General features: G+C 44.8%; 1 protein-coding gene across 1 annotated transcript; it reads right to left on the bottom strand.

Annotated features, from left to right (window-relative positions):
- Window positions 1-3,346: 3,346 nt before the first annotated feature.
- On the bottom strand, window positions 3,347-22,697 carry LOC137554780 (leukotriene B4 receptor 2-like). Its single transcript, XM_068271524.1, has 3 exons — window positions 22,521-22,697; window positions 22,369-22,441; window positions 3,347-4,977 (listed from the first exon to the last, which is right to left on the bottom strand). The coding sequence occupies exon 3, from the start codon at window positions 4,958-4,960 to the stop codon at window positions 3,875-3,877; it is 1,086 nt and encodes a 361-aa protein (XP_068127625.1). The 5' UTR covers window positions 4,961-4,977; window positions 22,369-22,441; window positions 22,521-22,697; the 3' UTR covers window positions 3,347-3,874.
- Between the last annotated feature and the right edge of the window lie 248 nt (window positions 22,698-22,945).

The following is a 22,945-nucleotide window of genomic DNA, read 5'->3' as shown; positions in this document are numbered from 1 at the left end:
GTCCATACAAAAATATTCAGAATACTTGTTTCTCAGGAATCCAACTTGGCAAACTAGTCATGTTCACCTTCTGTGTGAACAGTGCAACTAGCAGAGCTCTTTGTGACTTATTGAAATCAGATTTACCAGCAAATTCACTTGGACCAGAAGGGTGTGGTCAGCCTGGAGGAAAGAAAGTCAACTTAACAGCCTGGTGAGAAACATACATGTGGGGTTGATGTGGCTGTGTAAAGTTTGAAGCTATAAGCTTGCTATACACCAGCGGTTCTGGATGTTAACCTAGCTTACAGGGGCATAAAGAGATAGTTTGCATATTCAGTAGAGGTGCGTTGTGGGTAACCACAAATGTTCACTTAAAGCTGAATTATTGCAAGTTTCCTTCTGTTTTAAGAAGGCAAATCACACCAAGCATAAGGGAATGGAGATTTCAGTCTCCGTATCCCTCTCATTACACATTCCCTTCAATTGCTTTCCAGTCACTTCACAAATGGTTGCTTGTTATTTTATCACTAAACTCCAACTGGCAATGCAATTATAGTGCAATTATAATAAAGTTCAAACAACCAACAATACCAGTTACCGGGCTATCCTGATGATCCTCAGTCTCTAATACCTTTAGCCCTAGACCCTAAACAAGCATATACAGAGCATGTGTTTCTGACATTATTATCAGATCTAACAAGATTAGCTGCATGCTTGTTTCTGGTGTTATTCAAACACTACTGCAGCCAAATAGACCAGCAGGGCTGCCAGACAACTGGTATTGTTTAAAAGGAAATAAATATGGCAGCTTCCATATTCTTTTCACTTCAGTGTCCTTTAAATGGAACCTGAAGTGAGAAGGATATGGAGGCTGGCATATTTATTTAATTTTAAACAATACCAGTTGATCCTCTGCCTCTAACACTTTTAGTCATAGACCCTGAACAAGCATGCAAATCAGATGTTTGTGACAAGATGTGACAAGATTAGCTGCATGTTTGTTTCGGGTGTGTGACTCAGACAATACTGAAATACATGAAAGATCAGCAGGACTGCCATGCAACTGGCTTAAAGGGAAATACATTTGGCAGACTCCATATGCCTCTCACAACAGGGGCTTGATTCACAAAGCGGTGCTAACCTACTTAGCACGTCTAAAGTCTTTAGACGTGTTAACCAGAGTGCTAAGTAGGTTAGCACCGGATTTCTCAATCAGATCGCGCGCAAAGTCCCATAGGCTTTAATGGGCATTTTGCGCATTTTTACGCGCATAAAGTTTTGCGCGCGAAAAGCTGGTTTAGACGTGCTAAGGGGGTTTTCACAGGCGTGCTAACAGTTAGCACTGCTTTGTGAATCAAGCCCCTGGTTTTCTTTAAGACTTGTGCCAGTACCATGAAACCATTATTCGGAGGACATGAGTGCAAAGAAAAAGACATATTTATACCATAAAATGAATTATTTACTGTATGTATACATGTGTACCAAAAATGGAAAGATTGCTGGCACAATGTATATTGTGTAGTGTGTTTTTTTATTACTCTATACCCATTTCCCCTTTTGGGGCAGGGACATCTGGCTGCTCCCTTGATCTTAAAGCGGAACTGTAAATACAATCTAAGTACGCTGAAGGAAAAGGAGTAACAGAGGCGCCAGATTAGTGTAAAATGTTTAAAAACCGCTTAAAAGGAGGGGGGTTGGTGGTTACCGCCCTCAGGTAAAGAGTGACCAGCCAATGAGTCATATATATGTGTCACACAGTAGGCGCTTTTCCTTCCACTGACACAGTCATGTATGTCTCCAAATTGATTACCTGATGAAGCGGGTTTTGGACCCGTGAAACGCGTTGCTTGCCTGGAGATTTTAAAATAAATTTCATTGTTCATTTATATATGACTCATTGGCTGGTCACTCTTTACCTGAGGGCGGTAACCACCAACCCCCCTCCTTTTAAGCGGTTTTTAAACATTTTACACTAATCTGGCGCCTCTGTTACTCCTTTTCCTTCATTGATCTAGTCCACCCTTGGTGGAGGGGTATATCCCCGTTTTTTCCTGTCTACAGAGAGCGACTTCTTAAACCTGAGTGGGGTCAGGTTATAATTCTCCCCACCTGCACCATCAGTGGTTGCCTTAGTGGTAACCCTGACTTGTGAGTATATTTCTTATTGTTATTTTAACTCTTTCCATTTGACAAAACATACTACACTATATTTGGCTCTCGGTTCTCTCCTTTGCATTTTTCAAAATCTAAGTACGCTGTTTCACTTACCTGGGGTTTTCCCAAGCCCCCAGCAGGCGTCCTGCACCGCGCCGGTCCTGCCCAAGCCGCCGTTCTCCCGCGCCAGCTAGTTTCGGTTTCGCCGCCGGGCCACTGCGCCTGCGCGGCTCTGGCCACGCGTATCCTTTCTTCGCGTCCCCTGCTACTGCAGAGGGGAACGCGAAGAAAGGATACGCTTGGCAGGGCTGCGCTGGCGTCAACTTTGAAGTTTAGGAATGGAACGGAGCTGGAGGCGGGAGAACGGCAGCTCGGGCAGGACCGGCGTGGGACACGGCGGCTGCTGGGGGCTTGCAGAAGCCCCAGGTAAGTGGAACACTGTGCTTAAATTGTATTTACAGCTCCGCTTTAAAAGGGGCTCCCAGATTCCACCATAAAATGCACACAAACCCTACCCCTCTGGTCAGGGGCATAGCTACAAATCATTTGGCCCCCAGCAAAAAAAATTGATGGGTCTCCCCAATGGTCACACCCTTTTCTTTGCCTACCTCTGGTGACCTGCACAGCCTTGGGGGCCCATCTTGCAAGGGTCATAAAACAAGGGTGGCCATCATAATCTTTACACCCATACCAAGTGTAGCCACAAATACATCTGATGTGAAGGATGGACCCCTTTATCGGAGGGAGTAAATTACTAGTTGAGGTCCCCTTAAAGCACTGTGCCCTCCAGCAGTCACAGGGACTGTTCTCCTGTAGTTACATCCCTTCCCCTAGAGCGTACACCCACAGGCATGGGGGTAGCTATCTCCACCTCCTCCTAGGCACCAGAGGGGCCGCCTCTCCCACAAAAGGCGCTTTTAGGCACGTGCCTACAGTGCCTTATTTAAAATCCAGCCCTGACTCGAAGACTATTAGCTTCTACTCTCCAGTTGGGCAGGAACAGATGTAAACAGAGAAGCTATGTGTTGTGAAGTTCTTGCTGGTATGTGGCATAAAATCATCTATTGGAACCTTGACCTGGTCTAGCTTGATTCAAATTAGTTTACAGCTTAGTTTAGGTTACACATATTTAAAGAATACCAGATTGATATATGAAAATAAATGTTTGTGAAATCAATATAATTTCTGACATCAAAATGTTACCACTGTGTTATGATTTTAACATTTATTGCATATTTTATTTTATAATATTTTAAGCTGCCGATCATGTTTACCAACTTTTCCGGTACGTTTTTTCAAGTCTGTGAAAGAGAGAAGGATGAAATGATTCAATCCAAGGATAAACTCTCTGGCATATGATTATACAAAAAAAAAGGAAAATTAAAATAAAGTTTTCAATCCAAGATCCAGTTCAGATGACTTCTATGAAATGTGTATCAATGAGTTTGGCACTCTTCTTTCCTTTATGACTGATGTCTTATTTGTCACTGATTTCCTCAAAATTGTTCTTTTCAAACAGATGAATATCATATTAATGAAGAGGGCTTTTTGGTCCTTTGTAGCCCCTTACACACTCCTAGGAGTTCAGACTCACCATGAGCTTGCTGTGTAGTCTGTCGTATTGAGTCATAGAAATAGAATATACAGTATGTGTGCAGTGCCACTTCTGATCACTAAGGGGAGCTATGTAATATGTACATTTATCATTGTTTGTCCCTCAACTCTGCAAATGCTTTTACTAGCAGTTATATTCGTAGTCACCATTTAAAGTCCCTAACTTTACACCATTCCTCATCTCAAGGTCCACAGATTCACCTCGGCTACCAACTCTGACGAGTCCTTTTACAAGGTCACGTTGTGATTTAACTCGTTTTTGTATTTCGGCCACTGTTCCCTCCAGTAGCTTTGCTACAAATCCCACTCCAAATACCTTAAACAGATCAGAGGCAGCAAAGGCATAAAGTAGAGGGTTGACACAGGCACTGAAGAATGCTAAAGCAGTGGCTCCAGCTCTGCTTTTTTTAGCTATTTTTGCCAGTGTATCAGATATATTTCCCGAGGTAAGATTGGCTGTGACCTGGATGATATTAAGCACATGGTAGGGAAGCCACAGGATGGCAAATGTCACTAAAATGACAGCAATCAGTTTCTCAATCCGTGACCGTTGTCCAAAGCGACTTGATTTCAACTTCTGTAACACCAGCATGTAGCTAAAACATACCACAGGAAAAGGAAGTATGAACGCCACTAACGTCTCAAAGGAATAATGAAAGATTGCCTCTGCTCGGGTGGCATGGCAAGGTTCGCATATTGTGGCATTCATGTCCTTGTTTTCTATCACCTCTCTGAAGGCAAAAGCTGGAAGAGCCAAAGAACCTGCTAGAAGCCATATGACTAGAAGGACCTTTAACACCATGTCCCTTCTCCGAAGAGACTGAGCCAGGTATGGGCGAAAGACAGCGAAGAAGCGATCCATGCTCATTAGTGCAATAATAAAGATGCTGGCGTACATGTTAAGGCAACAGAGGTAATAGGCAATTTTACAGATTGCTCTTCCAAACATCCAGGTTTTCAAAGCCAAAAATATTATAAAAAATGGAGTGAGAAGAAGTATTGTCCCATCAGCCACTGCCAAGTTCAAGATCAGGATGCAGGTCACCGATTTTTCCCGGCCTTTCATTTTCCATAAAATACTCCAAATAATGAAGGCATTCCCAGGTAAACCCAAACAGGCTGCCAGTCCCAAAAAGATTGCACCAGGGATGCGGGAAGCCGAAGAGCTGAGAATGGTGTCATTTCCATAATTATTAACGCAAATGTTCATCTTTGAAACAGATCCACCTAAATGGAGTAGAAAGAAAATGAAAGGGTGAAAAAAGCAAGTAATGTTAGATTTCAGTTCTAAAAGTGAACCTCCAGACTAAAAATCTACTCAGCAGAACTGAAAATACTTGGGGCTTGATTCACAAAGCAGTGATAACTGTTATCACGGCTGTGAAAAAGTGCTTTGCGCGCGTTTTGCCACGCAAAAAAAAGGTTACTGCGCGCAAAAATTTGCGCGTTAACGTTCGCATGATAATGCAAATGTATCACGTGAACGCGGAAGGTTAACGCACGAAAATTCGCGTTATCGCACAAACGTGATTTTTTTGCGTGCGATAACCGTTTTCACATGAACTTTCACGCGAAGCACTTTTCACAGCGTGATAACAGTTATCACTGCTTTGTGAATCAAGCCCTTGGTGTTTATTTAACAGTTTAACAACATCAGAACTTTGTTTTTTTTTATCCAAGCATTTTTAGCTGCTCAGAAGAAAACTGCCGGGGCATTTTTCCCTTGATGCTGTGCAAAGCATGATGGGATTTTTGATGTTGTTGTTCTTCTCCTTCTGCTGTTTTGGCACAATTTTTTTTTAATTTTATTTTGAATTTGAGATTTGAAGCCCAGGGCACGCAGCTGGGAGGGGTGATCAGTACACAGGACAGTTGGTGCTCCCTGTCACCTCCTTTCAACCAAAAAGATGGCTGCTCCCATGAAATTGCAAACATATGCCTGTTCTTTTACAACACGGTGGGTGAGAGATTACCGTATTTTTCGGACTATAAGACGCTCCGGACTATAAGACGCACCTAGGTTTAGAGGGCAAAAACCAGGGAAAAATATATATTCTAAACCTGGTGCATCTATAGTGCAAGGGTGTCTTATAGACCTTCCTCCCCCCAATTATGTCCTCCTTGTACCTTCCAAGTACCTATTGTGCCCTCCTTTGTCCCCTATCCCTGTGTCCAGTGTCCCCATCTCCTTCTTACTGTGTCCTCTGTCCCATATGATCCCATACATTATTGCTACAAGTCTTTTCTGCTGTGTACTCTCTACCCCTGTCCTCCATCCCGCTGTGTATCCTGGCTCTGTATCCTGTGTACATGTCTGCTGTATATTGCCCACTGTCTTTCTCTTGCCTTCTTTGTGTCCGTGTACTTCGTTTCACTGTGTATCCTGTGTCCGTGCTGTATTGCCCGCTGTCTGTCCCCTGCTCTCTCTCCCCCTTTCTATGTCCCCGAATGCAGCATTCTACCTGGTGTCTGTCCCTCTGTGTCCTCGATCGTGCCCTGTATCCTGTGCCTGCTGTGTATTGCCCGCCGTTTGTCTCCTGACTTCCTGTCCGTGTCCTTTGTTCCTTGTTGTCATGCTGCGTACGTATCCAGATTCGTGGTGTTTTGTCCACTGACCGCTGTCGGTCCCTTGCCCTATGTCCCCGAGTGCAGACCCCTTTGTCCATACTTAACTACGGTACACCGCTCCGATGAAGAAGAAGCAGTCATCTCCACGGTCTTGAGGGCGGGACCAGAGTGACATCACTGGGGCTAATCGCTGCAAACCCTGCAACTGAGGGAGTGCAGTGATTGGCCCCAATGATGGAGCCCTGCTCCCGCCCGCGTGTCCATCGCTTTCTATTAAGAAGGGAGCAGGAGCAGTGAGCTGCCATGATTGGCGGTTTGGGGCAGCGCCTCCTCACCTGATTGGTAGATGGCTGCTTCCTCTTCATCGGAGCGATGTGCTGTAGCTGAGTATGGACAAACAGGTCTGCGCTCGGGGACATAGGGCAAGAGACAGACAGCGGTAAGCGGGCAAAACACCACGGACATTGGACAGCGTGACAAGGAACAAAGGACACGGACACAAAGAAGGCAGGAGACAGACGGTGGGCAATACACAGCAGACACTGACACAGCATACCCAGCGGGAGAAAGGACACGGGCACAGGATACACAGCGGGATCGAGGACACAGAGGAACAGACACCAGGTAGAATACACAGGGAGACGGAGGACACATTGGTGCTGGTCCAAATTTTAGTATTCGGACTATAAGACTCACTGACTTTTCCCCCCAACTTTTGGGGGAGAAAAAGTGCGTCTTATGATCCGAAAAATAGGGGTATATTACCTATCTATTTTAATTAACATACAGTAACTAATGTAACTTAATGACAGTATGTTTGTTTAGGCTGAAGTCCCCTGAGACGTAAACTACTGATGCATTCATACTTACCTGGAGATTCCCCCAGCCCCATGCAGGCCAAGGGCTCCTTCTCTGTACTCCCGGATTGCACCGTTGTCCCATGGTCAGCTTTGGTGAATTGGCCAACTGCGCTCCACTGCGCATGTACGTCACGGCAACAGAGCGATCCATCTCTGCTCTGCTTCCAGGACCCCGCTGCCCGCTGAGAGGGGGGCGTGCTGCTCCTGGCTCCACCCCTTTTGCGATCCGAATCACTCATTTTGATGATTTGGATGATTCGACTCACGAAGGAGATTCGGAATCGTTCATAATCCGGAACACTAGTATGCCCCCCATCGTGCTCCTATTTAGTGTTGGGCGAACAGTGTTCGCCACTGTTCGGGTTCTGCAGAACATCACCCTGTTCGGGTGATGTTCGCGTTCGGCCGAACACCTGATGGTGTTCGGCCTTTTAAGTTCGGGTTCTCCCCGAACTACTAAATGGCCGCCGAACAGGGCCCTGTTCGGCCGAATACTGCCCCCCTATGGGGTCGCAGGCATAAGGGGGGAGCATGCCCCGATCGCGGGGGGGTCAGAAATTTCCCCCACCCCCTCCGCTAGCGCTCCCCCCTCTGCCCGCTTCCCCATACAAAAGTTGAGGGAGGCCGGGCAGCGGGCGGTTCAGCAGTAGTACGGTACTACTGCTGAACCGCCCGCTGCCCGGCCTCCCTCAACGCGTCACTCTCCGGACTCCTCCTCCTCAGTCACTCACTTCATAGTGCCGCCCACTGCCAGCCACCCACTACCACCAGTACTGTTTTACTTCCTTAAACTTTTGTATGGGGAAGCGGGCAGAGGGAGGAGCGCTAGCGGAGGGGGTGGGGGGAATTTCCGCCCCCCCCCCGCGATCGGGGCATGCTCCCCCCTTATGCCTGCGACCCCATAGGGCCCCCAAAAGCGGGATGTTCGGGGAGTTCGGGGTTCGGCCCGAACATGCCGAACATCGCGGCCATGTTCGGCGAACTTTCCTGAACCCGAACATCCAGGTGTTCGCCCAACACTATTCCTATTGCCGGGAGCTCCCTGCACCTGCGCAGTAGTACACCCATGCGTGACAAAGCGCAACTGGCCAATTTACAGGAGATCACAGCAAGACAACGGAAAAGCAGGGGAGACATCTGTAAAAAAATTAGCCTGCAAATTTGGGTGCCCAGTAGTCCTGATTAGAGATGGGCTCATGGGTAGAAAATTATTTGAATCCGTGATTCTTATGAAGCTTAATTGCGGCAGGTGTGTGCATGGGGCATTAGGCCGGAAGGAGGAAGTTCGTGGTATAGATTAATGGAATGCGTCCCATTGGATGCGTGTGAACGTCTGATACGCATAGAAGCGCACGGTCATCTGGGTAATTAACCCCCTGTCCCCCATGCACACACCTACCACAGTTAAGCTTCATTAGAATCACGGATTCGGTTGGTTTTCTACCCGTCAGCACAGCACTAGTCCTGATAGTAGAATATCTGCAAATTTACTGACATTTTACTATTAAAGTGAAAAAAACGATAGTAAAATATCCGTATTAAATACCAATATTTTACTATAGCTAAACAAGCCTATTCTCACACTGTTCCCTCCCACTATCGATGCCTAACCTTAACCAACACCCCCTAGGCAGGTATAAATGCTGCAGTATTTTACATCTCAGGTAACTTTAAAGAAACATAACCAAGAAAGAGTAGATCAAATAATTTTTTTTTATTTAATTACCCTGTCAGCAATAGGTTTACTGTACATAGTCTCCTCTGAAAATGTAACTTGTATGGATGTAAATCACTTGTTCTCCTAAGTTTTCTCCTAGGTAATATTTACACATTATAAATAAAATGCCCTTTAAACCACCAGAAAACAAGAAAATGCTAATTTTTACAGTACTTTTTGACCTACTTTTGTTACTTTTTAAATTGCAGTGTGCAAAAGTTATAGTTAGTTTGGTTAAATAAGAACATCCGTCCATCAAGTTCAACTAGAAGGGAAAAAAACAAACAAAACAAAAAACCCACCATCCTGAACCCACACATATCCCAGTTGATCCAGGTGAGGACTAGAAACCTTACAAGACCTGGGCCAATTAGCCTTACAAGGAAAAAGATTCTTCCTGACTCCAGATGTCAGTCAGATAAATCCCTGGATCAACTCTCCTGGGATTTACCTAGTAATTATAGCTGTGGATGTCTTTAGATTAGGGAATGTAAAGTGATAAAACTTCCAGCCCCCTGCAATACTTCTGTGCACTCACCATCATTCTGCGATCCTCTCTTCAGCTGCAGTGTCTTTCTGACAGACCCATGGACAAGAGCATTCTGTACTTGCACAGCATAAAAAATTGCTACTGCGCATGCATAGAACGCTCAAGGGGATGCACAGCTGGGGCCGCAAATGCTGAGTCAGCCAGTTCTCAGAAGGGCACTGCTGCTGAACATAGAGGTGAGGCATGATAGTGAAGGACTAGGAGGGCTTCGAGGGGCTAGTCTGGAAGAATCCCAAGGCAAGTTGAACTAGCATTTTTTATTTACTTTAGGCATTTATTAACTCCTAGGGGAAAACTTAGAAGAAAAAGTGAATTGGATCAGACCCATTGTTTTCTGCTAACCATTAACCATGTAGGTTACCCATTCTAACCTCACTTTGACCTTCCTAATGACCCATACACACCAGCTACAAATGTAGCTGGTGGCTGGCACACGGGAGGGTGCGGGCAACAGTTCGGCGACAGCTCGTCGCCAGGTCCCTCCGCATACACACTGCGGAAGAGGGACGAGTGATGCGACGGAAGCTGTCGCCGATGTCCCTCCCCCCGGAAGCTCCGTGTATCGGTTATGAGGTTGCTGTCGCTAGTCCGCATACACACGCGGACTAGCGGCAGTTGCGGCGAAGTTGCGGCAGCAACTGTCGCCGGGCGATTGACCGCGCCTATCGCCTGGCGACAGCAGCGACGAGCGACGGTTCGGGGTGCGCGCACCATACTCACGGGCGACCTGTCGCAGCAACACGCGCGCGCCACGTGGTTGCGGCGACAATTGTAACCCGTGAGTATGGGCCATAAGATGCATGTCTACTCAGGTCAGCTGGTACATCTCTCTAAAATGAAGAAAGCAGGACCTTCCAACAGGAATGATACTGGATAAGATTCTTATGACCATGCAAAATAAAAGAATAACCAGTATTGTACTGGATGCTTAGATATATACAAGTCTTTGAACCTTGGTTAGAATGTAGAAGATTACAGGCCCAACCTTTCACGGATAGCTCAGAAAGGTTGGTATAGTAACTATCTGGGTCTGGTATTGTGTGAGTTTGAAATCCCTGTAGTGTTGCCTCATTTGACTGCGTTTCCTTTCAATGATTTTATAAGACTCGCTTGTTGCTGTGTTTATGTCAAAATATGCAATTAGGGCCAACTGTTTTGTCAGTGTTTTGAGTAAACCAACCTTGTATATGTTCTTACTCTGTCTTTGTCATACAATGAAAATTCTAATTTTTTATTGTATAAAAAAAAACAGAACATGTAACTAGCATCTTCCTAACAAGATCAGCAATGAGAATCTCTGTTGTTCCCTAGTAACAAATTACTTTCAACAAACTCGGGTCTTATTTCACCACATGTGTTTAATGTATTCCATGTTAAAGAGGACCTGAACCCAGAACTTCCTCTCTGCTCTAAAAGATGAGCAACAGGATAATAACTTTTTTTTTTAAATAATATTTGTTACAGCTGATAAAAATCCTTCAATAAATCTGCTGTGTGTCTACTTCCTGCTTTCATGGAAACAGACAAAGAGTTAACATCCTGTGTTTACAAATTAGTCGCTCTGCCATGGCAGAGGAGATTCCTGAGCTGAAACTGAGAGATCACATTACAGTTAGATTATTCACAAATGAGGGGGAATTAGACAGGTTCAATTCTCTAAATACATACAGGGTGCATTTCTATGTTTTCCATGTTTTCCTTCTGTCCTGTGCAAGAGTTTAATGAAGAAGGGTGGAGGCGGCCAAAAATAAATATCTCTTAGAGTATACCCGAGGAAGCGGGCAGAGACCCGAGAAACGTGTTGTCTTCTTTAATTGTGCTTGAATAAACCTTACCTGATCTAAACCCTTGTTTTTCTGGGTTGGTTCAACGGGAGAAGTAAGATACCTCATGTATTTATTTCTGTATTTACCGTATACTCTGAGAGATATTTATTTTGGGCGCCTCCACCCTCCTTCATTGCCCCTTACAACTTCTTTGGAGGTGTCCTTCCCACTAGTGTGTTGCCATCCACAGCTAATAAGGACCCCAGGAGAGCGACCAACTGGTCCCGGCAGGACTCGGAGTACCGAGCAGGGACCGTGTTTTCCCCGTAGGCGATATACGGTGGTTGCAGGTTCTGTAACCCACCTTTGTGAGTATAACTACTCTTGTAAGGCCCGGTTCACATTAGCATTCCCTGTCCGGATCCGCCTGATCGGATCCGGACCGTATACTGTACAAACGGAACATACGTTCCGCATAGCAATGCAAAGGCTATGCGGACGTTCACACGTGTCCGTTCCGTACAGTACGGAGCCGGACCGGATCCGGACTCCGGACACTTTTCCAACATGCGCTATTTTTTGGTCCGGCCCACGCACCCGGACCGGAGCCTGACTGCACCATCCGGATATGGAAAACCAATGGGAAACGGAAGCACAGAACACACTGGAGACAACACCGGACGTTCTACCCCACTTCCTATGAGGATTTATAGCGGCTATTTCGGATGGGGACACATGGGCCCAGCATATCTGGAGTGGAGCAGCAGTGACACACATGCTGGAGCTGTTTTGGCAGTATGTCGGAGGTGGAGGTGAGGCCTACAGCGGAGGACCTGATTCTACAGGTGCACCAGGTGCACCTTCTGCAGACCCCAAAAAATTTTAAGGTATTTTGTTGTTGTTTTTTTTTTCCCCCCCACGGATCCGGATGGCAGCCTGAAGCAGTCCTGATGCAAGCGGACCGCATTCGGATCGGATCCAGATCGGAACCATACGGTTCCAATCCGGATCAGGTCCTGATACGATCTGTATCCGGTCCGTTTGCATGCCAAAACGCAAGTGTGAACGGGGCCTTATATTGAGCTAATTTTATCCTACGATACTGCACTATTTTGCTCCTGGTATCGTCTTTGTCACACAAGCTTCCGTGGTTCCCCCACAGTGACTGTTCCTACTTCTATGTGCAAGAGTTCAGGTCCACTTTAGTTCCCCTTCATATAAGTAGCAATGTACTGTCACTGATGATTGTGCCAAACCTGGTGTCCTTGTATGCTAGGTGTACGTTTGCCGCCAAGCCAGCCTATACGATATCGGAGAGCAGTCATATAGCAATGACTGCTCATCTTTATCAGGATTTTCCATGATGAAGTAAAGCTACATACACCAATACACTTTTGCAGCTCAAAACGATCATTCATGATTGTTTCAGGTGACAGTTTCCTGTCTGTTCAAGAGTCCCCTGATTTCTGCACTGCTGTTCCAGATATCTGCTGAGATCTTTTTCATGCTATATGTTGTTTAACCACTTCAAACCCCCGCTATTGAGAGATTAAAACTAGCATGCGCGTGCCCCCGTGTGCGCGCACGTGTGGGAGCATGCATTTCAGCCACATAAACCTACATTATTAAACATCCTATTTGCCCTAATTAGTGCACAAATAGGAGGTTTTAAAACAACCATTTTTGGTTAACCACCATATTTTAAAACGTAAAATACATATGTTTAAATAGTGACCCTAAAGCGAAAATAATCTTATGAGATAATGAATTGTATGTATAGTACGGATAATTAATAGAACATCGTATTTTTATTTTCAGCTTTATTTATAGCATTGCATCATTCTGTCATATTTGGGTCTCGATTCACAAAAGGGTGCTAACTCTGTTAGCACGCCTAAAAGGTTTGGGCATGCTAACTAGGTGCTAAGTAGTTAGCATGCCCAAAGCTTTTATTGATCGCGCGCAAAGTTTAGCGCTGCATGGTGCGCGAAAAACATAGGCTTGATTCACAAAAGCGTGCTAAGTGTTAGCACGCCAGTGTGCAAAGTTTAGCTCTGCACAGTGTGCATGAAACGTCGCACTGGGTGCGCCCGAAATGGTGCACCCGGTGCGCTAACTTACCACGCTAAACTTTGCACGCCCTAAAGGGCTTTAGGCGTGCTAAGGGGCTTTTAGGCGTGCTAACTAGGTTAGCACCCTTTTGTGAATCAAGCCCTTGCAGTTTAGAAACCACACTCTATATTTTAGACTGTAAAACAGAACAGAGCTAATGACTCTTAAAACTTTCCTGCAGTAAAACCTTATCTCAAGCTGCCTCTCACTGTTTCTTGGCTGTTTAAGCTGTATAGAAAACAGGACTGAGTTTGAACAAGGTGGGGGAATAGCTCAGAGAAACACTTTTGCATAGATAACAACTCGAGTGTTTTAACTCTTCCTGTACCGGAAAAAATGGAAGACTTTCTCTTTGCTACCTGTGTTCTATTTGTGATCTGTACTACACATATTTATTTTCACTTCAGATTTGCTTTAAGCCAAAGGATTGCAAACTGTGATCCTTCAGCTTAGTTTGATGTGGTAAATGTGATCTCTGGGCAGGATATGATTGCATCCTGCCCAACCCACAGTGCCACTATTATGTACAGAAACCATGTTCTCTTGAGGCTCTCTGCACAGATTAAGCTGGGATAGTCTGTACTGAATATGTTCATGCGTCCCACTCACTCTTTTGAGACTGCAGATGGATTACAGTGTTTATTAAAAAAAAATGTACTGCGGCCATAAAGTTTGTCAGCAGTAATAACTACAGGAGCATGCGCAAACAGGGAGTGTACAAAGAGGAGTTTAAAAAAATAGGTAAAACATTATATCCAAATGACCAAATAGTGGCAACATCAGATATTTCTGCTTCACCGCTCTCTGGTGTGATATGGCAGAGCTGGATCATCCACAAGGCACCTTAGGCAAATGCCTAGGGCCTAGAGAGAGACTAGTGGCCTGGTTGACACTAGTAGCCACCACTAAATCTTATCAAATAAACCAAGTTGCCATCAAGGGTGAGCCCAACGTAGTTGCTTGTCAAGGGTCCCATTTCACCTAAATGCATCTCTGGACCCAGGATTCTGTGCGTACAAATTGGATGCAATTTTGTGCTTTTGGTAGCCTAGGCTTTCAACTCTCACAATCCACCTATCACTTTGCTTCACAGCCATGGCAAGGAAATCTGAATGTCCTATGATATTTTAACATCCACTGTTTTGGGGGGAACTTTTTTGGTCGGTCCATTGCCTACCGGTATGGCTTGCTTTCTCTATTTGACTAACTATTAAAACATTTGTATATATTTATGCATTTGTATCTCCCTGTTTATGCCCCCGCCCCTTTACACACACACACACACACACACACACACACACACACACACACACACACACACACACACACACACACACACACACACACACACACACACACACACACACACACACACACATACACACACACACGCTTTTCTTTTCTCTGAAAGGTCTTCAGTATCACTTATGTTCTCCAAAGAGCTCCAGCACACAATTATATGTTCCAGCAATACATATTATGCCTAACCTCCTCCCAGCTGCTAAAATATATGAACTATTGACCATTTTTTTAATCTATCCCATGTACTGTAGTTGTTCTTTGCTTGAAAATGTTTTGTGGTTGTAATTGCTTATCAGCAAGGATTATGCTATAGTCCAGCAAGGTTCCTACAAGAGAGAAACTGTCACTTACATGCCTAAAGGTTAACTCTTTCAGGCAGAAAAAAAGGAACACTGCCTAGTTATTAATATGTTTGGCCCTGTACATACACCTTTATCTCATCATGTCACATATCACCTTGGGTACCGTTTAAAACCCAACTCCTGGCACAAACAGTTTCCTAATCTTCTGCAGGTATTCAATTCCAGAGCTTATTTTTTTTTTTCTTTTTAGAATCTTCTACTTAGCTGATATAAAATAACTTACATCTGGTTCAGAACCTTTAACTACTTTCCGACCGATCCAAGCCGATTGGCGTGAACGCGGCGGCAGTCCCAGGGTGTGAACGGCTGTCAATGGGGCTAGCAGGAGATCACGTGCTCCGATGCGTGCGCATCACCGCTTGGAAGGCGGAGCTCTGCTCCGCCCTCAGTCTCTCAGCGGCGATCACCGCTCGTCGTCTAATTAGGCTTTACAGCACTGCAATCTAAGGCAGCGCTGTACTGGGGACAGCCGTGTGACATGGCTGTCCCCCTGGGACACATGAGATGGATCGGCTCTCATAGGCTGAAGGGGGCGGAGAAATCACTTGTGTGCTGTGTTGTGCGGCCCTGCAGCGAGGCCTTAAAGCTGCAGTAGTCTGTTTACAGAAAAATGGCCTGGTCTTTAGGGTGTTTTAACACTGCGGCCCTCAAGTGGTCAAACCAGCCACTTTCTGCACCCCAGACCCCCATAGCTATTGGCTGCAGTGTCCACAGAGAGTTCAGTCTCTCTCTACTTCCTTTGCAGTTTGAATAGCTTGAGCAGAACTACTTCAAATCACATGACTAACTTGGCAAAGGATCACTGTACCGAAATATTGTAAAATCTAAAATAAATGCGGCCTAGTACCAAACACAAAAGAAATCATCTAATATCTTACTTAGCAGAATCCTAGAAAACTTTCTGTTTACAGAATTGCAACTAGTATTGATTTTACTATCTATGCAAATGAGAAAATGAGCCAGTAAAAAGCAAGTTATATACAACTCTATGCCCTGAAAAGTAAGTAGAAGGCAACACACTTTTGTTTGGATGAGGACACACTGCTGATAACAGTGCTGGAAAGTTCAAAGGGTCATTACATCATGACTACGGCTTAGAATTCAGTGTAAACAATTCAGATTTTAAACTGAAAATGAAAAATATGAGACTCTGTTCTATATTACTGATGTTCTACTTATCATTAATACTACACGTGGAATTAATTATCTCATACGTTTATTTTCAGTTTAGGTTTGCTTTAAAGGACTACTATCATGAAAAAATTTAACATTTAAAATACATGTGTCCTAGATGCACTAAAAATGTATTTTCCCTACGTCCCTGTCACTTACTGTAGATGTTATAAATCTGACAGGTTTTGAAAAAAAGGTATCATTTTGACCCTGTTTCTATGATGTCCAATAGAATATTTGGTCTGGCTGTACCTGAAACCATGATGTTCGTTTTTTCGTTTGTTTTGTAGTTAATATTGGATTAAATACCTGCTGGACAATTGGAAGGGTTGATAAGAATGGTATGTAATAATAGACTGTCTGTCTGATCTTAAGCCTCAACAAGCTATATGGAATGATTTTCAGTTCCCAGACAATGCTAGTATCAAAAATGTTAGCGTTGCGCAACATTTATCTGAAAAAATCATTCTGCAAAACACATGGGAACGCCCCTGGTCTGGATTTCATATAAAAATGTAATGAGAAAAAACTCAACAATTTTAACTGTTAAGAGTCTTCAGAAGTGCTTAAAGTAAACACCCTCTAAAAGTACTAATTTAACTAGCTGTGATAGATAAGTATGTAGATCAAGTATATAGATTAGTCTCTAAATACTTGATCTTCTGCATAACTGCTACAGGCTAGTTACTGAGAAAGTAGCATAACAAGATCAGCAATAAAGCCAGAATCTGCAATAAACTGGTGATAAACGATGACATCTCTCCACACTTCTCACTTGACAAGTTGGTATATGATAGCTAATACATATGTTCTACTTTAAATATTTCATCATTAACCTCCCCCAGGCCCTGCTGGGCCGATTTGAATAATTTTTTTTTTCAAACACGCAGCTAGCACTTTGCTAGCTGCGCGTTTGCTGCGCTCGCTGCCGATCCGCCGCTACCCGACGCTAGGGGTGCCAGGCAGCACTGAGGGGTGGATCGGGACTCCCTATGATGACACAACGTCGATGACATCATTCCGTTCGTCGCCATGGCGACGGGGAAAGCCTTAAAGGAAATCCCGTTTAGAACGGGATCTCCTGACGGCATAGGCACCGGCGGCAATCGGAAGGGTGGGTGGGGATCGGTAGGGAGGAGGGTATCATGTAGCTAGTGCTAGGCTAGCTACATGATTAAAAAAAAATAGGTTTAAAAAACCATGCGCAGCCTTGCGGCTGCGTATAATTAAAACGCCAGGGAGGTTAATCTTCTCAGTCAGTGACTTGTATTTCTTATCTTCCCTGAAAGTCACAGACCCTCATAGTGCAAGAAGCTTAGTGTTATTGTGCTTAGACTTAAGTGTGTTTAAAATTTAATATTGTACAAATACATAACTGTCTAGCTGTAGTATTTTCATGGTTTATAAGCTCTCTACAGCAGCACAGGTAGAAGCAAAAACAGAAATAAGACTAGAGATGGCCCGAACATCCGATTTTCGGTTCGCGAACCTCCCGCGCAAGTTTGCGCAAACTTTCGCGAACCACAATAGACTTCAATGGGGAGGCGAACTTTGAAAACTAGAAAAATGTATGCTGGCCACAAAAGTGATGGATAAGATGTTTCAAGGGGTCTAACATCTGGAGGGGGGCATGGCGGAGTGGGATAGACGCCAAAAGTCCCGGGGAAAAATCTGGATGTGACGCAAAGCAGCGTTTTAAGGGCAGAAATCACATTGGGCTTGATTCACAAAGCGGTGCTAACCTACTTAGCACGTCTTAAGTCTTTAGACACGCTAACCAGGGTGCTAAGTAGGTTAGCACCGGATTTCTCAATCAGATCGTGTGCTAACTTTGCGCGCGCAACGGTTTACGCGCGCAAAGTTTTACGGAAATCCCGTTTAGAACGGGATCTCCTGACGGCATAGGCACCGGCGGCAATCGGAAGGGTGGGTGGGGATCGGTAGGGAGGAGGGTATCATGTAGCTAGTGCTAGGCTAGCTACATGATTAAAAAAAAATAGGTTTAAAAAACCATGCCATAGGCTTTAATGGGCACTTCGCGCGGAGCGCCCTTCGCTCTGTGCAGTACGCGCGTAAAGTTTTACGCGCATAAAGTTTTGCGCGCGTAAAGTTTTATGCGCGAAAAGCTTGTTTAGACGTGCTAAGGGGGTTTTCACAGGCGTGCTAACAGTTAGCACAGCTTTGTGAATCAAGCCCATTGAATGCTAAATTGCAGGCCTAACGTGCTTTAAAACATCTTGCAGGTGTATACATCAATCAGGGAGTGTAATTAGAGTACTGCTTCACACTGACACACCAAACTCACTGTGTAACGCACCGCAAACAGCTGGTGTGCACCATGGCGAGATTGCTCTTCCTCACTCAGTGATGTCAGGTAATGTCTGACTGCCTTATCAACTTTCAACAGTACTTTCTCTACCATTGTTAAAGCTTACATCTATTTTTTTAAATACCGTATATTCCGGCGTATAAGACGACTGGGCGTATAGGACGACCCCCCAACTTTTCCAGTTAAAATATAGAGTTTGGGATACGCTCACCGTATAAGACTACCCCTCTTCCAACGCACACCAAATTAAAATAAAAATGTAAAAAATCATGTACTGGTGCTGTGTATGAACAGATACTGGTGCTGTACTGTATGTGTTACCTAGTATATAACAGTATACAGTCAATTGACTTGTTGCATTGGTCAACTCTCCTTAAGTAGACTGGTCAGCTCTCCTTGTCTACCTGTTTATCAGAGTGGTATGGAAGAATAGATTGCGCTCCCTCAGCAGGGAGATCTGAGAGGCGGTAACAGGACAGGGCGTATCACCCGGCATCAATGACACCCGACGTATAAGACGACCCCCAACTTTTCAAAAGATTTTCAAGGGTTAAAAAGTAGTCTTATACGCAGGAATATACAGTACTTGTTCTGCTTGCTGTTCAGTACCTGCAACGAGAATCTTTTATGGAGGGCAAGTCTGCCATTGCGAGTGACCACGGGTAATGGCCGGGGAAACCTGATTCGATTCTGGTCCGGAGTTGGAGTCTAAGAAATGGCTACCACCACCACACATCCAAGTAAGGCAGCAGGCACGCTGTGGGCAAAGATGCAGGAACGGCTACCACACATCCAAGGAAGGCAGCAGGCATGGCATGCACGTCCCGAGGTAGTGACCAAAAATAACAATATGCTCTTCCCATTGCAGTGTGTGCCTTTTCTCCATGTGCCTTCGTAAGGCACTTGTCCCTACGTAAATGTGTTGGCTTTTCCACGGCTCAATTTTTGGAGGCAGAGACAACAGATGGCATTGCTCCAATCTGAAGGCAGACACATGAAAAAAAATCCAAACCGCTGAGCCCCCCTGGGGTGATGGCACTATGGTGGCATCAGCAGCTGACGTTGAAGGGCATGTTGGCTGGCTGTCCATAGGTGCGATACATGGCGCTGGACACTGCCACCAGCTGTTTCTGACGATGAGCTCCCCCTGCTTCTTTCAGCAGCTCGTCTCCTCCTACTCCTCTCTGACTCCCCTTCTGAACTGTCCTCCTGTTCATTTCCTCTATTGGGAACATACGTAGGATCCGTATCATCGTCATCATCATAATCATCCTGCCCAGCTTTGCTTGCCTCGGACACCTCAAAAACTGCACCAACAGCAGGTACTTCATCATCTTCACACGTTACGTCCATTGTGTCACCGCCTAATTTAGACATATGGGGTGGTGTAACTTGCTTAGCGCCTTCATCTGGTTGTAACAGTAATGGCTATGAATCAGTTAATTCCCCACCAATTAACTCCTGCGAAGTGTCAAATGCAATGGATGTGGTGCTTGTTGTAGCGCTGTGGAAGATGAGCCACCAGCGGCTGCGGAAGATGAGGTGTTCTGTGTTAAATAGTCAACCACGTCCTGATAATTTTGGGATTTGATGGGAAATGCCTTCTTCTGAGCACTGTACTTTGGTCGAGGGCCGCACAAAATCGCATCAACATGACCTCGCACAGACATGCCGGGTTGTCTTCCTCTGGGTCTGCCTCTACCTCTGCCTGTTTTGTCCATTGTGTCCATATTGGGGGGGATGAAGTGAAAGGTATGCACTGACTTGACTAAATCAATGTGCAGTCACACAGGTGCAGTTAACAGGTATGCACGGAGTGGTATATCACACTGCGTGCACTCACGTAAGTAGGTGAGTGCACTGAACACAACAGTTAGGTATATGCAGTGATTGGTATTACAATGTGCACCTGTCACACACAGACAGGTAGCGGACAGGCACAGTGACACTGCGTGCGCTCAGCTCACATAGATAGGTGGGTGCACTGTGAACAGGTAGGTACGTATATGCAGTAATGAGTTTTAAAATGTGCACCTGTCACACACAGAGAGGTAGCGGACAGGCACAGTGACACTGCGTGCGCTCAACTCACGTAGGTAGGTGGGTGCACTGTGAACAACAGGTAGGTAGGTATATGCAGTACTGGGTATTACAATGTGCACCTGTCACACACACACACAAACAGGTACTGGACAGACACAGTGACACTGCGTGCGCTCACGTAGGTAGGTGGGTGCACTGTGAACAACAGGTAGGTAGGTATATGCAGTACTGGGTATTACAATGTGCAGCTGCCTGTCACACACACAGGTAGTCACTGAATGTGCTGGGCCTGGCTGGCAGTGGCACACACACAGTATGAATTAGCAAGGCTGTCTATGCAGCACAAGTGTCAGTGGGACACACAAAAACAAAAAAAAAAACACAAAAAAATAGATCACAAGAAAAAGATTAGCTCTCAAAAGAGCTGTTGTGTTGTGGGGTGTTTTCTTTTTTAGCAATAAGAATCAGCAAGGAGCAAGCTAAGAAGCCTACAAGAGCCTAACTAATCTTTCCCTATGAGAGTCTGCTCTGTCTGCAGCAGCTCTCCCTTCTCTAATTACTGCAGGCACACGAGTGAGTCCAATGCCTGACACTGCCTGCCTTTTATAAGGGTGGGAGTGGCTCTAGGAGGGAGCGTAGCCTGATTGGCTACAATGTGCCTGCTGACTGTGATGTAGAGGGTCAAAGTTGACTCTAATGGTGCATTATGGGGGCGAACCGAACTTCCGGAAAAGTTTGCGGTTCTCCGCGATCGCGAACCACGGAAGTTCCCCCGGAAACCGTTCGCCGGCAAACCATTCGGGCTATCTCTAGATAAGACCTCTCCTAATAATCTTGCCTAGGTTTCTGTGAAGAGAGTATGCTGGAATTTATGACCTGAAATTCAGAATTGTTTTGTATGCTTTATATACTATAGGCTTGCTGTGCTTTGGGATTGTACTGTGTACTGTACTAGTGAAACTGTGATCGATCAGAGGCACAAATGCGCTTCAATACTAACTGCGATTTTCATCATTTAAAAAAGCTTGCTTTTACTGGCGTTATACAAAAAAAAAAAACTAATATGGGCCGATCGCAATCACACAGAAAATGCAGCATAAATTGCTTTTGCGACCTGCCAAAAATCTAAGCACACAGGTGGAAAATGAAAATCAGTGTGTTGATTATTCGGGTGCTTTTTCAAGAAGCAAATCACGGTGAATTGTGGTGATCTGAAAAAGTGATAGCAAATGCAGCTAGTGGAAAAGGGCCCACATTCATTTGTTGAGATTTATCAGTCATTTGCTATAATTTATTGGCCAACATATTTCGCTTAATTTCCTAAACCATGATCTCATCAATTATTCCCAAATACATACCGGTAAGTGTTTTACATTGATCACAGCAGTAAGCCATACTTTGTTAGTGCGAATGACAGAATTTGATTTGTGCATGTTTTTAAAACACTAGCACACCACGTGATGCGCACAGCAAGTCAGTGTCACCACTGATAAGATGAGACAAGCAGCGGCATGATTTCTGTCAATTTGGTTTGCCTGTTGAGTTTTGTTTCTGCATTCACAGATGCAAATGCAGTTTGCATAGATATACAAATTACATTTTTTTGTAGCTCTTCGGTTTACGTTTAAAAGGTAGACACAGTCATAGAGACAGACCTAATACATTATTGAGTAACAGACATGCATATTGGCGCATTAGGCACTATTCCACTCCCTGCATCCTAGCTATTTCACAATCCTCTGAAGACCACATGCTGAGGCTGACATAAGTGCTGTCACATGTCCCCTAGCTTCCACTCCCAAATCAAAAGAGAATTCAGCACACATGCATACCCACCTGGTATTGAGGTAGCCTCAAGCTGTGCAGACTGAAGTGATAGAGACCATCGTCCTGTGGTATTTCGCTCTCACTGTAATAAAACAGAGTACTGGATAGTACGGAAAACTGGGATTAAATAAAGCTTTATACAAACATATAAGCAGACTTACTCTTCCTATTCATTGCGTGTATGTCTTATTGCTGTGTACTTCTTAGTCTCATCTCAATACTTGTCTGCCTTGGCTGTCTCTTTCTTGGTCTGCAGCCCATGAGTTACTCCCTGTTGGTTTATCCTTCCTCCTCTCCAGTTAAGACATGCTGGATAAGAGTCACGCCCAGCTCATACTTAGCCTGGAGAAGAATGTTTCCAATCACCTCTCACTACAAGCCATACAACAGTAATCTCTTCAGATTCATCCCAGAGTCTCTGAGAACACAAGCATAGGCATTTCTTTTTATTGCAACATGTGTTTACTTTAATTTAAACATATGCATGTTTTCTATTTCAGTCTTCACCATGATTTCCTTTGCCACAGCTTCCAGCCCTCTTATCTATGTCACTCCCTGACGTTCGGATGGCTGAATGACGTTGATA

Source organism: Hyperolius riggenbachi, chromosome 1 (genome assembly GCF_040937935.1).
Source record: "Hyperolius riggenbachi isolate aHypRig1 chromosome 1, aHypRig1.pri, whole genome shotgun sequence".
NCBI lineage: Eukaryota > Metazoa > Chordata > Amphibia > Anura > Hyperoliidae > Hyperolius > Hyperolius riggenbachi.
Note: the sequence above shows the minus strand (reverse complement) of the source record. Positions and strands in the feature narration are given on the sequence as shown.

Bases quoted from the DNA above. Each gene is read 5' to 3' on its own strand.
- LOC137554780 (XM_068271524.1), bottom strand. From the start codon at position 4,960: ATGAACATTTGCGTTAATAATTATGGAAATGACACCATTCTCAGCTCT.